This window comes from Zosterops lateralis (genome assembly GCF_965231275.1).
Source record: "Zosterops lateralis genome assembly, chromosome: 9".
Taxonomy (NCBI): Eukaryota; Metazoa; Chordata; class Aves; order Passeriformes; family Zosteropidae; genus Zosterops; species Zosterops lateralis.
The window spans coordinates 24,729,983-24,745,942 of record NC_139769.1 but is presented as its reverse complement, the minus strand read 5'-3'; the positions used below and the strand labels follow the sequence as shown (position 1 = coordinate 24,745,942).

The window sequence follows — 15,960 nt, the reverse complement described above, 5'->3', positions numbered from 1 at the left end:
AAATGCAGGAAGTTGGTATAAGTGCAGTGAAAGCTGCCATGGTCGGGGCTGCCCCTCCTCACCCCCCAGCACCAAGGCCATGCTGCTGCTCACCAAAGACGTGGACAGTGGTGGTGCTGTTGGTGGTGCCCGCCACACTGCTGGCCATGCAGGTGTAATCCCCCCCGTCCTGCAGCCGAACCCGCTCCAGGTGCAGGCTGCCATCGCTGCGCACGCTCACGTACGGAGTGGAAACCAGCTGCCAAAGGAGAGATGGAACCTTTCACTGGGAAAATACATCCTGACAGTGCTCATTTTGGGATTGCAGTGTGGCTTTACTTGACTGTGTCTCATTCTTAGAAGTTATGTGTTCCTGGAGAGTTTTACTAGAGCTTCTCCTATTTTCCATCTTTCATACAAAGCTGATTTAACTTAAGAGTTTTAGTAGCACCTCGTATTTACTGCTGAGATGAGAGTAAGAACTGCAAGAGCCACTCTGCCACAGTACATCCTGTGCTGCCACTCCTGCTTTTAATGAAGGAAATCCAAATTCAGTGCAATTATTTCACTGCATTTTTATTGGTTATTCCAGTAATAAGTGCAACGACTTGTTCTTCTTCCACAAGTAGATTATTTTCCTTCACAGTTATCAAAACCCTCTAACTTCCATATCCATCAAATAGATCAGCTCTGAAGCAAACTGTTATGAAAGAGAATTGTAACTATCACCAAGGAGTAACCCTTGAAGAGTTATATATCCTACAGCAACATCAAACACCCTGAGCTTGGCAGCATAGCCCTCCCTCATAAAGGGTTGCTAGAAAGCAAATCTGTTCCAGTTACACTCAGAAGCAGCTGAATTCTTCTCTAAATATAACTTACTCCAACACTTTCCTTGGAGCACAGCTTTTCCCAGCAGTTTACAATGACAGGAAACCAGCACTACCAGAGAGAGGAATTAGCAACTCAACAAGGAGGATCCTGCCAGTATTTCTCACAGAGCTTACAGTCTGTGCTCCTTCCACAGCCTAAGGAAAAGCCAATGATTCCCAGACATTCCAAAACTGAGCAGGAAACCTGAACAGGGGTCAGGCAGTACCAGGTTCTGTTTTGTGACAATAAATTAGGCATTTTGCTACAATATTTTAATTCCAGTTGTGCAGAAAGGGTCTTACAGAGAAATTAGCAACAAAGATAAAAAGCAGCTCCATAGGTTAAAGTCAGAAATTTTAGTATTAAAGAACTGAAGTTTCATTCACACAACCAACCCAGGTGTGGTGTGTACAGCACCTTTCTAGAACCTCTCAGTGGTTTGGGTTGGAAGGGACCATAAAGACACCTAGTTGTTTCTGCAGGAAGTATAAACTGGCAATGATATGTTCCAAGGGGGAAAGAAAACACACTCATTCATGCTCTGAGTAGAGCATCACCAGGAAAGGAGGACATGGAACAGGGATACTGGTATTTACCTCAGTCCATCAGCAACAGGAAAAGGCAAGATGTTAACACATCCTAAATCTACAGAAATTCTCTGGTGCCTTTATTTTAAAAAACCCACTTTTGTAATTCTAGCAGGCATATTCCACTAGCATTCCCATATTCAGAGTCCAAGGCTGAAGTTCATGAGCTACAAAAATGCATAAAACTCCTTTGAAAGCAAGCAAAATGGAAGATAAAAGGATAATTCACAAATACTTTGGTTCCAAGTTCTTTTCAAGACCTCCACATCCCCCACTGCCATCTCCTATTCGTTCATCTGTACTTCAGGGTCAGAAATTTCCTGGCATGGGCAGTGATCACTTTTAACTTTTGTAAATTAAATCAAGCTGTTATCATGCCTTGAGATGTCACTTGTAGCTTTCCTCTGCCAATAAATCTCACAGGAAACAAAGCAGTCTTACCACCACATTGTTTTTAATCCACCTCCTGTCTGGAATGGGGTTCCCAGCGAGCAGAACACAAGGCAAAGTGAGCTGCTGGCCCTCAATGACATTGGCTGTGGCTGGGCTTGCTCCAATCAGAGGAGTGACTTGAACAAAAGGAAGAACAAGAAGAAATTAATAGGAATTTTTATATATTCATGTAAAATATTAAATTAGTATTAAATTGAAGACATGAAAAAAAGAGAAACAAATGGAGAGGTGGGGTAGCACAGGAGGCATGGAAAGCTGAGGAAATACACAAACAGGGATCCTTAGCCTAAGGAATGGCAACAAATGGAAAATGTTGTCCAGCTGAAACTGGATCCAATCAAGGGCTTCCCTGGGAACTTGTGTTCCCCTGGCACCAAGTTGATGTATCATTTTTCCTTACTTGGGCAAAATACTGAAGAACAGAAGTAGTAGGTTTGGAGAGGACAAAAAGTAAATTGTAATTTCCAATGGGTATAAAATTGTGAAGTATCAGAGGAGAGGCCACAGCCCAGCAGAAAATGTGCACATTCCGTGAAAAACCAACAGCAAATATGCCTGGGCACATGGCTGAGAAATTATGTACTGGGCATTAAATAATACTTTTAAACAGGTAAAACCATGTCTATGAAACTCTGCCAGTATTACTGCTCTTGCAGTAAGTTTGAAGATAATAAATGCTTTCTTTGATGGCAGAGAGGCTCTGCTCTTATCCTCATGCAGATGTACACATTCCATTGCATTATTTTTCCTTTTATTGCCAGATGTCAAACTGAGATAACAACCAAGCCTCTAACAGCATGGATATTTGAAAGAGAATAGGTTTAGACAGGCTATTGGGAAGGCATTTTTCCCTGTGAGGGTGGGGAGGCCCTGGCACAGGGTGCCCAGAGAAGCTGTGGCTGCCCCTGGATCCCTGGAAGTGTCCAAGGCCAGGTTGGATGGGGCTTGGAGCAACCTGGGATAGTGGAAGGTGTCCCTGCCCATGGCAGGGGTGACACTGGATGGACTTTAATGTCCCTTCCAACCCAAACCATTGTGGGATTCTGTGGTCAAGGCCAGACATTTATTATTTTCTTGGATCGCCAAGGTTCCTTCTCACTTATCTCAACAGTGACACAACCACATTCATTGCTGCCTTTTTTGTTGTTTTTATAAGATTAATTAAATGGCAGGAATCCCATCATTAGTATTCATCATTATGGTGATTTTTGATTCCTCAATAAATTTACTTTGGGATTAAGAAAAAAAAAAATGGTTTAAATCACTTCTTTATAGTCCAAGCTAGAAGTGCAGGTGCCACTAATTCCAGTTAGTGCAACCAGTAAAAAAAAAAGTTCTAACAAGCAAAAACCACTGAAATCAATTACAACATTCCATGCAAACGTTTTCTAACTCAGTTTGTATGGATGACACATAAATACACCCCACAGATAGGTCAGCATGTATGGACACAACCCCCTGGCATCCTGTCTGCTGCCCAAACACCAACAGCTCCCAGTGCCATGCACTGCTCTTACCCAGTCCTGTCACTGTGACTGTGGCTGGCCGGGACTGAATCCTTCCAAACTGGTTCTCAGCTTCACAGACATAAGTCCCTTCATCACTGACCCACAGATCTACAGGGGGAGAAAAAAACTGACTGCAGCATTTGAAATTAAATGACACATGGACAGCTTGTCCCACCCTCTCCACATGGACACCATGTCCTTGTCTCTCCCACCTTAAAACACTCAGCTTGAAACAGAGCATTCCTTTCCATCAGTGACCAGAAGCAATGAAAATACAGAAAGGAATTAAAAGCTAATTAGGAAAACAGAATAAAATCGCTTAGCATAAGAGTGACTGAAATGCTCCAAAATAATCAACATCACAAAACCACTCACAAAGTTTTTGATTATTATCCAAATTAGGACCAATCTAAAACACTGAGTTTGAAACCAATTCTCTACAAAAAAAAACAAAACAAACCCAAAAATGAAAATTCATGCTACTCAGAATCAGAGACCATAGTAAATAACCACATGTATTTCAACAAAGATATAATAATTTGCATGAAGAAGAGCGAAGCTAATGACCAAACACAACTGAATTCACAAGCTCACAGCAAAATTAACTGCATGTCAACAGCAATGACATCAGTATCACCAACACAATCTGTGATAAAAATCCAGTCTTTTTACATAGTTAATTTAATAGAGTCATGTAGTAACTTAAAGGCCTTGCAAATGTCTTAGTTCCTTGTGGAATTCTGTTGTTTGAAGGCTGAGTCTACCTACTCTGGATGGCCAGAGCCCCTGTCCTGAGCTGGCTGCTGGAGCTGAGTGCCAGGGGCCGGGAGAAGAGGGGAGCCCCATCCAGCCTCCTCCAGGTGACCCTGGGCTCAGGGTAGCCCTGTACGTAGCACAGGAGAGTCACGTTGGAGCCCAGATCCGCGGATTCGTCACTCGGCTCCTGTGTGAAAACAGGGGGAGCTGGGGAGAGAGCACACACAGAAAGTGACCACTGGAACACAGCAATCCCATTCTCTACACCACTGATAACCTCCATTTATGTCCCACTGTGCATAGGTTTTCTTCTAGCTTTCCCAACTCTAGAAACACCTTAAGTATCAGTGTTGCCAAATTCCTTGTCTTCTGCAAACAGTGCCATTAGTTCAGAAAGAGATGTGCCTGGCAGAAACATTTAATAGGATGCAATGTGTCAGGCCACAGGCAGATGGAAAAAATTAGGAAGAGGAGAGGAAAGGCTAAATGACAATAACCTCACATAGTAACTCAAGTTTGTGCAATTAATTCTCTGAGAATTTTACTAGGTTGAGGTTTGAACAGCTTCCTCTTCCTGTGTCTCTCTTTTTCCCCATAACTTTTATACTCTGCAAAAGAAGTAAGACTGGGCTGGAAACAGATGGGCTTTAAGGCTCCTTCCAACCCAAACCATTCCGTGATTCCAAGCTGGAGTCCAAATGGGACAAGAAAACTGCTTAGCCAACACCATCAAAAGGTGCTCCCAGCACACACAGATCTGTTAGAAAGGCTCAGGGAGCCAAGGCCCCACTCCCTGACCAGTACAGAAACTCTGCAATCTGAGTGCACCCCATGCAGGTCTGAACTACTTACAGCCAACATCCAGAGTTATCTTGCCAGCAGCTCTCCCTGCCTCGTTGGTGGCCACACATGTGTAGTCACCAGCATCCAGGTCTTGTGTTTCCTGGATCCTCAAAAGACCCCGGTGAATATCAATAATGAGAAATGCTGATGCCCTCAACTCTAAGTCACCTAAGTCCAGATAGAAAAAGGTAATACAAGTGTTTATATCAAATATATGCCTATATTTATCAAAATTATCCCAACAAAACAGTGTCCAAGTTTGAGTTAGTTCACAACACGTGTATGAATTCAGCAGATAAGAACTCTGACTCCCACTCAGCTGAGAGGAAAAGTTCATTACTACATTAAATACATCCCTTTTTATTTATTGGTTCCACATGACCAATACAAACCCAAGTACCTCTGGGCAGAGATCAGCTTTAGGATAGTGTGTCAGGTTGTATTTCTCCTTCTCTAATTAGAGGCTACATGAAAACAGAACAAAAAAAGCTACAGAAGAATGTTTTGTGATTTTCGTAGCATAAAACTAAATATTTTCTCAAAGAACAAACCTTATTTAAGCAGGCAGGAGGCTTAGCTTTGTTTTACTATTATTATCAATTATGCTACAGTGTGTTAATTCACTACATTTAAACAGAAGCAGGAATTCAAGCCATAGAGGTCAATGTCATTTCTTCGAGATTTAGAGAATTTCACAGGTCTGTCACTGGTTGAATACAACATAATGCCCTTGAGAGAAATGAAGTAACTTCCAGAAAATTGTTCTAAATATTGCTGCTAAATAAATGACAATCACCAAGCAATGAGCACACCTTTAAACCATTTCACTTGGGGGGGTGGGATTCCAGTTGTTTTACACTCCATAACAGTCGTGTCTCCAAGACCAACCAGAATTTCACTCTGAACTACTGTCAATGTTGGGGCCTCTAAAAAAGAAACAAGACAGAAAAAAATGAGCTCTTCACCAAAAGTATAGGTAATTTTTAAGATATAAACCATGAAAGACTCTAATTTTCTCTTGTTATGTGGAAGAATATTTGCATTACAAGTCAAACAGACTTAAAAGTGAAAGATAAACACTGGGAAGCAAGGAAAAGTAAAGTCTGCTCAAGAGCATCTGAATCATATGCAGAATGTACAGAAAATAGAAGGACAAAATCAGAAAAAGTACAAAATTAAATACAATCAGAAAGCACAAACATGAAGAGTCATTCTCCTCCTCCAGCCAGTTGGTCATGAAACTGTTTAATACTCTTCCATCAATACTTTAAAACATTTTGATGTGTTTTGATACAGAAACAGTCGCTTTTCCAAAGACACACTCAGGTTTCCCAGTCTATCCCATAGTAAGACCTTATTTTAGGAGGTTTTTTAACCTAAAAAGCTTTCTTTTTAGAAAGAGCATCAAGTTCCAAATACTACCTAACAATAATGCTCAAGTTTGAACAGAAAACAAAAGGGACGTTTGTGAGCTGTTCAAAACATCTTCTGAGTCTTTTGAAATTTCTACCAGTATGCTCTGCAGGGTTCTACTCATTTCAACAGCTTCTCTTCCCTGACAATGAATTAGTTTATTTTTCTAATTGCACTACTAATTGTTCTAATTTCACTTCTAATTGTTTTTCTTGCTTACCGATGTATGTGAGGATGGATGTCTGTTTCTCTGTCCCAGCTGAATTACTTGCCAAACAACCATAAATTCCTGCATCTCTGGGAATTGCCTTTCTTATGATTAAGGTGCCTTCTGGGGTCATTCTGTACCTGAGAACACACAGAGGACCAAGCAAAATTATTAGAAAGAACAATGGTTATATCCACACTCCAAGCAGCCACAGCAGCATGAGCAGATGGTTTATAAACAGGTGTTTCTAGGGCTTTTTTCCTCACGATAAACACTATCAGTAATATTATATCTAGCACTACATGTTGCGAAAAGTACATAAATTAATCTTGTAAAAAAAAAAAAAAAAAAAACCAACAAAAAACAACAAACTGGAGAAGAGAAGAGAACTAAAGTGCCTCTGTTAGAAATGAGGTACTTGCAAAGATTGAGGTACTACTTCCAAAACTCACAGACTTCTGCAGAAGTAGTAGAATTATTTTGGCACTATTCAAACCTTCTTTCTCTCATATCATATTGGAAAAAATGGAGACAACTTCAAGTCCCACCTGCTGGAGCCAATGATAAACATATCGTTGAGTGTCCACACAATTGTTGGCTTTGGGTAACCTGTGGCAGAACACCTGATGGACACTTCAGAACCTTCTGTAAAAGTCTGGTTCTTGGGTGAAATTACAAGCCTTGGAGGTTCTACCAAAAGAAATTAAAAACAACAATTAAAAATGCCTTGTTAGAAAACACAGGTTACAATAAGGACTTCATTCCCATTTTCAAATAGCTCCATGGTGAGAAAGCAACCCAATGAAGGTCAGAGCCCACTTGTTTCCACTGGCATAGTCAATCAGTCTCAGACTAAACCACCCTTGTAAGAGGCATTAGCAGAGAATTCAGGTATTTGCCTTCCTGAGATGGGGTTTAAAAAGCAGCAACAGAGCCAATTTTGACAAACACTAGACAATGAGCAACATGGAAGGTGTCCCTGCCCATCACCGGGATCAGAACAAAATGAGCTTTAAGGTCCCTTCCAACACACACCATTCTGTGATTCTATGAAATTTATTCTGACTACTGGACACTAAAGGCCACAAACCTTCAGGGAGGACAATTGTCAGAATGTAACCTGAGGGATAAGAATGAAAGTCACAGTATGTGTGCAGACACACAAGTGGAAGAGAAGTGAATCTGCAGTGTTAACAATTGTAAAGGATGTTATGGAGTTCAGGGGTGTTTTCACTAGAAAAGCAGCTGTAAACTCAACAGAATTCATTAATTTGTAGCCTAGAGAGGTTGTGGACTCCCCATCCCTGGAAGTGTCCAAGGTCAGCTTGGTCAGGGCTTGGAGAGCAGCCAGGGATAGTGGAAAGTGTCCCTGCGCATGGCAGAGGGTGGCACTGAATGGGCTTTAAGGTGTCTCCAACAAACAACTCTGTGATTCCGTAATCCCTAGACAGATTTCCTCAGTAAAAAACGACCACCAAAGCAGTTCACTTGGGCAACAGACACTTTCTACAGTATGTATGACTTTGTCTCACAGTGCCAAGAAGAAGATCCCTACCCATGGATAAAAAGTTAGTTGAGATGTCAAAGTGGCTGCTATGAAATAAGTAGTACCAATCCTCATGTTTGGAGCTTTGCCTTTTGCTCACCACTCTGTACTGATAAAAATTCCTGGACAACACCACAGGACAAAGCCTAAGCCAAACTCTCCTGTTCATGAGAGTCCAAGAGGCTGAACAAGTGGAACCCAGAGGTACCTCACATTTAGGGCTGCTCTGCATAGCCCTTCTTTCTCAGCTCCAGTGGGAATTGCCCCATTCCACTGACCCAGGAGACACTTGACACGTTTCAGTGGCTGCTCAGGAGCAGTGTGTGTTAGAGCCAGCACACAGCACAAGTGGGCAGGAAGGGGCCAGAAATGGCTCTATGTGACACAACTGTCCCCGAGTGCTCCATGATGCACACAGCTGGCTCAGCTATTTTTATTTGTTTTGAAATCCTGCCAAGAGATGCTGGGGGTACTCTACATGCTCTGGTCACAGGAAGGTCTCCACTCCTGTTGGGACTAGGAAACTGACTCTGATGGCAATTTACAGATCATGCTTTGGCAATACACTATTGTCCATGCCAGTATTTTCATATATCATCAGGTGAGCAGAAGATGAAAGAATTTTTAACTTGTATTATATTTGTAATAAAATTATTAGAAAAAAGTCAATGTACACAGCTGTAATAATCAAGATACTGACTAGAATCAGTGAGGCCCCATTTGCCAACAATTAACCATCTTGTTTTCTTGCCCAAATGCCAGGGACCAGGCAGGTACCCAAGAGGGACTTTCTCATATGTCACGTCTATTTAATTTACTTTGCTTTGTTCTGTGTATCTCAGAGGTGAAGATTTGTAGGTCAAAGGAGAAGCACAAGCTCCTTACAGCATCCATCTCATTCAAGGCTGCACAATGAAACCTTTAAACAACACAGATGATGTGTAAAGCTTCTCAAGAGACCACACCTGCAGAGCTGCCTCCAGCTCTGCGCCTCCAACATCAGAAGGATGTGGAGCCAGTGGAGTGAGTCCAGAGGAGGCCATGGAGATGCTACCATGGCTGGAGTCCCTCTGCTCTGGAGCCAGGCTGGGTGAGCTGGGAGTGTTCACTTGGAGAAGAAAAGGTTCCAGGGAGATGTCAGAGCCCTTTCCAGTGCCTAGAGGGGCCCCAGGAGAGTTGGAGAGGGACTTGGGACAAGGGATGGAGGGACAGGAAAGAAGAGGAATGGCTTCCCACTGCCAGGGGGGAGGGTCAGATGGGATACTGGGAGGGAATTGTTCCCTGTGAGGGTGGGCAGGCCCTGGCACAGGGTGCCCAGAGAAGCTGTGGCTGCCCCTGGATCCCTGGAAGTGTCCAAGGCCAGATTGGATGGGGCTTGAAGCAACCTGGGACAGTGGAAGGTGTCCCTGCCCATAGAATGAAATGGGCTTTATGGACCATTCTAAAATTCTATGAATTAATATTCAATTAAATTTTATGCTTTTATTTACAAGTCAAATTAAAGATAAGCAGAAAAGTTGCACATAAACAGAAAAGCTGTGACAAAGGTTCCTGTTTGGACAGCAAGCTGAGACCAGAGTTGTATAGCATAAAGACAGATCAAAACATTCAAGAGGGATAAACAAAAAAGCCTTCAGCATCTATCAGCCAGTCATAATATTCTGCTTTTCTGGCACCAACTAAGTGAACTTAATTAAAAAGTAATATCATCTTCACACATGATCTTGCCTTATTTACTTGCCAGTTGCCTTAGCTACCAAATTTCCAGTGATCCCCTTTCCAATCCCTTCTCATGCCCACCAAGGTGCAGGGTGTGCTGTCCTGTAGCAACCCTTGTCCTGGTAGTCTGCAGAGGGGCACCCATATGTTGCAAGTAAAGAAACAGAATCACAGAATGGTTTGGCTTGGAAGGGACCTTAAAGATTATTTACTCTATCCCCCTCTATGCGCAGAGATACCATCCACCAGACCAAGTTGCTCCAAACCTCAGATAGCTCCCAAAAACAGCCTAGAGAGAAGCACAGAAGGCCCTAAACTGCTTTTCATTCTTTAGCACAGACATCTTGCATTTAATTAACTTTGAATTTGGAATAGCAACTGAAGCAGTAATACTTCAGTTTAATTCCCTTCCCCACTTCCACAGTGTTTTAAGACTGCAGAGCAGTATAACCAGTTCCTCTCTGCCCATTATCACAATGTGGATCCACAGACCTAAGTGAGCAATATTCACACCATCAGTTAAAGAGAAATCTGAAAGATCAGGATATTTATTTCTGTATTGTATCTTTTCAGAGAAAAGAGCAGAATAAATTCTGAGTAATTCCAAGAAGGTAATTCTCCTTTATCCATCTGGGCAGTCCCTTCCCTGGAATTCTTCCAAATACCAGTACACTCATGCTGAAAGCCCCACTGTGTTCATCCAGACCTGGTTTCTGCTCCTGCCTGGGATGTACTTGAGTATCAGCATTGCTTTGTTGAGCCAAGTCACACATGCTGTCTCCTGGGCTATTTTTTTATTTTATTTTTTATGCTATATTAATTGAGCTGAAAAAATTTGCAAATAGCTAAATAATATTTCACCTACCAGGCTATAGCAAAACCAGAAACAAAGTTTTAAATGTTCATGGAATTTCAGTCATCAGCGAAAAACATTGAAAAATGCACAGGATCACAAATGTTTCACACTGCTGGCCAATCTCCAGCCTCATATAGCTGCAATATACTCCTCTAGGCACCACAAAAAGTAAGGAATCCCCTCATAAATTCATTTATGTTTCCATACAAGACCTATCTGATGGGAGGACTTGAGCAACTCACACTACATAGCCACTATTTCACAACTCCAAATGTGAGCACATACTTTTTAGTCCCAGCACTCAGTGGGCAACAAGACTCCTTGGCATTTATCAAAGTGCATTCTAGGACCTTCCAGAATGCTCTGGGCAGTACCCCCAGCCTTCAGAGAGGCCCAGGTTTCACACAGGCCTGTGCCTTACCCGTGTCCCCGTTGTGGGGAGCAGTGAGAGGCTGGGGACAGTGTTCTCCTGAGCACAGAGCTCACAACTGGGGCACAAAGCCCCATGAAGACTCCAGGCTGTATTTGCACAGCTGCTGGCATGGGAGTTGCATGAATATTCCCTTTCACAAACAGCAGCATCAAACCCACCACTTTCAAAACAAGGGTTTACTACATCCCCCTTCAGCAGGAAAAGCAGATGCTGGGTTATTTTTAGAGCCACAAGCATTTGTTCTCTGCCTTAACTCCCCCCTAGAGAGAAAATGGGGATGAAAGCAGTGTTTATTCTCTTATGATCTGAAATTCAGAGATCTACATGGAGCTGGTCCAACAATAATAAAGGGCTTCAGGATGAATTTAATTTGACATTCTGAGTTACTTACATCTACACAAAGCACAGACCCATCTCCACCAATTAACAAGATTTCAAATTTCCCTCTTTGGCATTTTAACAATGACAAGCTCATAAAACTGTAGCTTTTACATCTGGCCACCCTCTACTATTTGCTGCCAAGTAAAAACTGTTTTTTGAAAACTACTCCAAGCCCTAACAAGCACCCCAAGTTGTACATGACAATCACACACTGAGTGCCCCCAGAAATCCGATGGAAATCATTTTGTCTGGGTAAATTAAAATGATCACAAGTAACAGTACTTGCAAAGCCTTCAGACACCATTCAGCTCCTGCATGCAGCCATTGGGAAGGCTGGCAGTAGATCACTTTTTCCAAACAGAAGAGGCAGACACTACAGCAGAAGACTGAATTCAGCTGCAGCTTAGTGTTTCCTACGTACTTACTCTGTTCTAAGCATCCTTTACAAAAAATAAAGAAAACTTGACTCACACTTTCAGCTAAGGCTGTCTGCACTGCCCAAGAGGGTTCTCTCAAACATGTTTGAAAGCTGTCAGCACTACCAGGACCAGCCAAAATGTAATTCCCAACTATCTGATACAATCATTCTACATATATAAGTGATTTGAAACTCGATATTCTGTTGTGACAGCAGTAAAATTTCTTCAGCTTTACAAGAAAAAACCACCAGAAGCAATTTTGAGTTGTATTAAACTCCCAGCTGAGCTACAGACATTAGGGAGGAAAACCTAAATCCCAGGAAGAGAGGCACTTCTCTTGATGCCTTTGACATGCTTGAATGAGTGTCTTGATGGAAAAATTCCATACAATTCAAAACTAGGTTTTCCAAATGCACAGCATTTGAGGTTTTTTCATTGCATTTTTCCTTTCAGTTTTGTTAAAACTTTAGGTTAGAGAAATCTAAGTTAGTTAGAAATTAAGTTAAACTCTGCTGTAGCAATCTAAGGGTAATTCAAACAGATATTGAAAAAACACACTTCACTCTATATACTTTATACTCCTCTGTATTTTGTACTAGACCCTACACAAGTGGTTCCACATCTACTTATTTTACCTTGGTAACCAATATTGAAAAAACAACATCCCTTTAATAAGTGTTACAACTCCACTTTTGACCTCTGTTTTGGAGCACCTTAGGTCAAGCTATTCCATTCAAAATTTCTTTTTTCAGTAAGTTTTCCATAATTTTTCCATTAGCTAACATATTACTAGAATTAAAGCAGAAAAGTTAATGAATGAATGCAACCCCTATTCCCAGAACGTGGCCCAGTCCAGCAGCATCGCAAGCAGAAATCTGTTGGAATCACCTACAAGTGACAGAATCATTTCCTTTCTATAAGATTTTGAGTTCTGTCTCTCCTCACCCAGAGACAGGCACCAAAGAACAAAGGCTCAAACCTCCACACAATCAAGGCAAATAGAAAAAAAAATAAAAATCCTGCAGTACTTCAAAATTTTAAAGGTATTTGCTCCAATACCAATTATTGCATTTATTTATTTTTTTTCTTATAAACTTGTTTCTGGTATACAGCAAAAGCCCAGACCTACATTTGTTTGGTCTCACTGTAGAGGGGAATGCAGGTGACCTCCTCCCTGTTAAGTACCAGCTGTGTTAATTACCCAATTCAGCCTCCCCCCTGATGACTAACAAATATATCCAATAAAGATAAGAGTGATAAAAGGGAGTGGGATAGCTCATGGAGGAGGAGGAACCTTGAGGAAGAGGAAACAAGAGGATCATGGAGAAGAAGGATCCTGAGGAGAGAGAATCACTGCTGTGAGGTCAGTCTGGGTGTGCAGTCAGAGCCTGTTGTTGGAACCTGCAGTCACAGTCTGGCCAGGTAAAAGCTGCAGTCACAGGCTGCACACCAATCCCTGCAGCCAGAGTTCAGCAGGAAATAATCACCAGTCAGAGGCTGCAAGGGGAGTCTACAGCAGGAGCTGCTGCAGCCAGAGTCAGTGAATGGTTGGAGTCAGGATGGCTGAGCTGTAAGGAGGAATAAACCAGGACCCTTTTCATGCTGTGATAAAAAAGAAGTCTGTGTCTCGGCTCATTTCTACCCTCTAACAAGAGGGCTGCTGCAACATCACTCATGCTGCCTTTTTTAGATCTGACTGATTTTTCATTAAATCACACCATGGTTTAGGTTGGAAGGGATATTAAAGCTCCTCCCAGTTCCACCCCCTGCCATGGGCTGGGACACCTCCCACTATCCCAGGTTGCTCTGAGCTCCATCCAGCCTTAGACACATCCAGGGATGGGCCTGTCGGAGGTTGTGGGCAGCCTGCTCACCACAGGCGTGGTATCCCATCGTTACCTTGCACGGTGAGGAAGACAGAGGCCGTGGCAGATCCGCCCTCGTTGGCAGCGGTGCAGCTGTAGCTGCCCGTGTCCGACAGCCGGGCCGGCCGCAGCTCCAGGGACAGGTTGGGCAGGAGGCGGAGGCGCGGCGGGTCCAGCAGGCGGGCGTCGCGCCCGTGCCGCTGCCACGTCAGGTTGTAGGGCCCTGCGCTCAGCACCAGGCAGCTCAGCACCGCTGCCGCCCCCGGCGCCACCGACACGTTACCGGGCACCTGCACCACGGGCGGCGGCTCTGCGGGAACCCAGAGAAAAGGCATGAGGGACAACCTTTCAGCATTTGTGTGTTCTTGGTAAACAACTGTAGGCGCACTACAGAACAAAAAAACATTTCTAATATTTTAATTATTCATCTAATAGGTTAGGGGTTAAATATTAAATTTAATGAATTGAGTTATTTAATAATTTGGGTTTAATATTTGGTTTCTTCTCCCATTCTGAAGCCACGGACAGAACCCAGGGCAGCAACCTTATTCTCTGATGCTGAGCTACCTGCCAGGTGCTCACATCACAAGGACTCACCTGGTCTAGATCCAAACTACCGCATTCTGTAGGATGAAAAATCACATCCTGTGTGAGAAGAGGCACCTCTGTGTTCTTTGAGCACAGCCAACAAGGAATCAGTATCATAGCAATAGGAGGGAGACAGGACCACCACAAGCTTCCCCTAATATGATCTCTGCCCCAGGTGTGATCTCACCTGGTGGCATCTGAGCTATGCAGTAGATTTTTACAGATTGCATATAGAAAAATTCCTGTACATATTTTATGTTGTAACGCCCAGTATTTGTTATTGGCTTTCTACCTGACCCACCTGTGCTGTTCTATCATGCTCCCAGAAGAAAGCAGATGCATCAATTTTCTACTGAAATTAAACTTTGAAACTACAGATGCTTAAAATAGCAGCAGTCATTCTGCTCCTCCTTGAGATATTACTGACCAAGGAGGAAACATTTCAAGAAAGAAAATTATTTATGACTTTATGCATTCCAATTAAAAATATCACATATATTCTATTTGGTTTTCCCCAGACTGGTTCCTGAATAAAGAAAACTCCACAATAAATAATACTTTGAGAGGGATGCTTGTGCAGAAATGAGACAGCTGTAAGAGCAACACCAAATCTTTATCAGTACACACTAAAACACAACTATCCTAAAAAAAGCAAGGATGAGAGGGAATAAAAAAACAAAACTGTATTTATTAAGGGTTAAAGGTACTCCTAAACTCAGAACCAGCCATAAATCCTTCTCCTCAAGGTCTCCTGGGGGGTCTCAGATGGGGTTCACAAGCTCCATGCTGGATCCCTGCACAGCATTGTGTGCTGGGTGTGAACTCTGCCTCCCTATAAACACAGTCCCAACAGCAACTGCCCCATTGCCAAATCCACAGACTTTAACCCATGCAAAGGAGAGCCAGGAAAAGCTACACTTGCTTACTGAATGAAGTTTCTCCCCTATGCTTTTAGGTTTGGGGTGTTTGGGAAAAACAATAAATCTCCTACTGCTTTCCACAGGCTTATCATAAAATATGTTACCTAAACTCGGGGGGGGAGATGAGGCCAGTACAGGACTAGAATCCCCATCTTTTGACTGCCAGTCTAGTGGGAGAACACAAGTTTTAGACTATCCCAGCCTCTTCCCACAGCAGTGCTCACACTCAGCCATCCCCCAAGCACTTTACTGGCCCTTCAGTTAGGGTGCTGCACAAGCTAACAAGCCATTTGACATTTTAAAGATTTAATAGGAGTAAAACAAAGTCAAACTCAAGTGTTTGCTTTCTGTGAAATGAGAAAACACTGGCACAGCTCCAATACCTTTCACACAGCAGTTGCCAGAATGGATTATCTGTGATATACTGTCTGTCAGCTGGGTAAACCAAGAACACTTGAAAAGATTGTTTACTTTGCTTCAAGAAGAAATTTCAAGTAATTTTTTTGCAAATATTTGTACACAAGGATTTCAAAGCATCTCCCTCCCATTAATCCTCTGCAGGGCTCTGAACAGAACAAACTGTCATGTTTACACAGTGACTCAGTTCCAGGCT

General features: G+C 42.6%; 1 protein-coding gene across 1 annotated transcript in view; it reads right to left on the bottom strand.

The window, feature by feature from the left end:
- Positions 1–15,960, bottom strand: part of HMCN1 (hemicentin 1) — a gene marked incomplete at its 5' end in the record, with an annotated part of 164,720 nt that overhangs the window by 94,231 nt on the left and 54,529 nt on the right. The window contains 9 exons of the mRNA XM_083867070.1: positions 94–238; positions 1,881–2,008; positions 3,410–3,508; positions 4,169–4,363; positions 5,009–5,167; positions 5,812–5,925; positions 6,633–6,760; positions 7,169–7,310; positions 13,874–14,149. Coding sequence (XP_083723196.1) covers positions 94–238; positions 1,881–2,008; positions 3,410–3,508; positions 4,169–4,363; positions 5,009–5,167; positions 5,812–5,925; positions 6,633–6,760; positions 7,169–7,310; positions 13,874–14,149 — 1,386 coding nt within the window. The remainder of the gene's footprint in view (positions 1–93; positions 239–1,880; positions 2,009–3,409; positions 3,509–4,168; positions 4,364–5,008; positions 5,168–5,811; positions 5,926–6,632; positions 6,761–7,168; positions 7,311–13,873; positions 14,150–15,960) is intronic.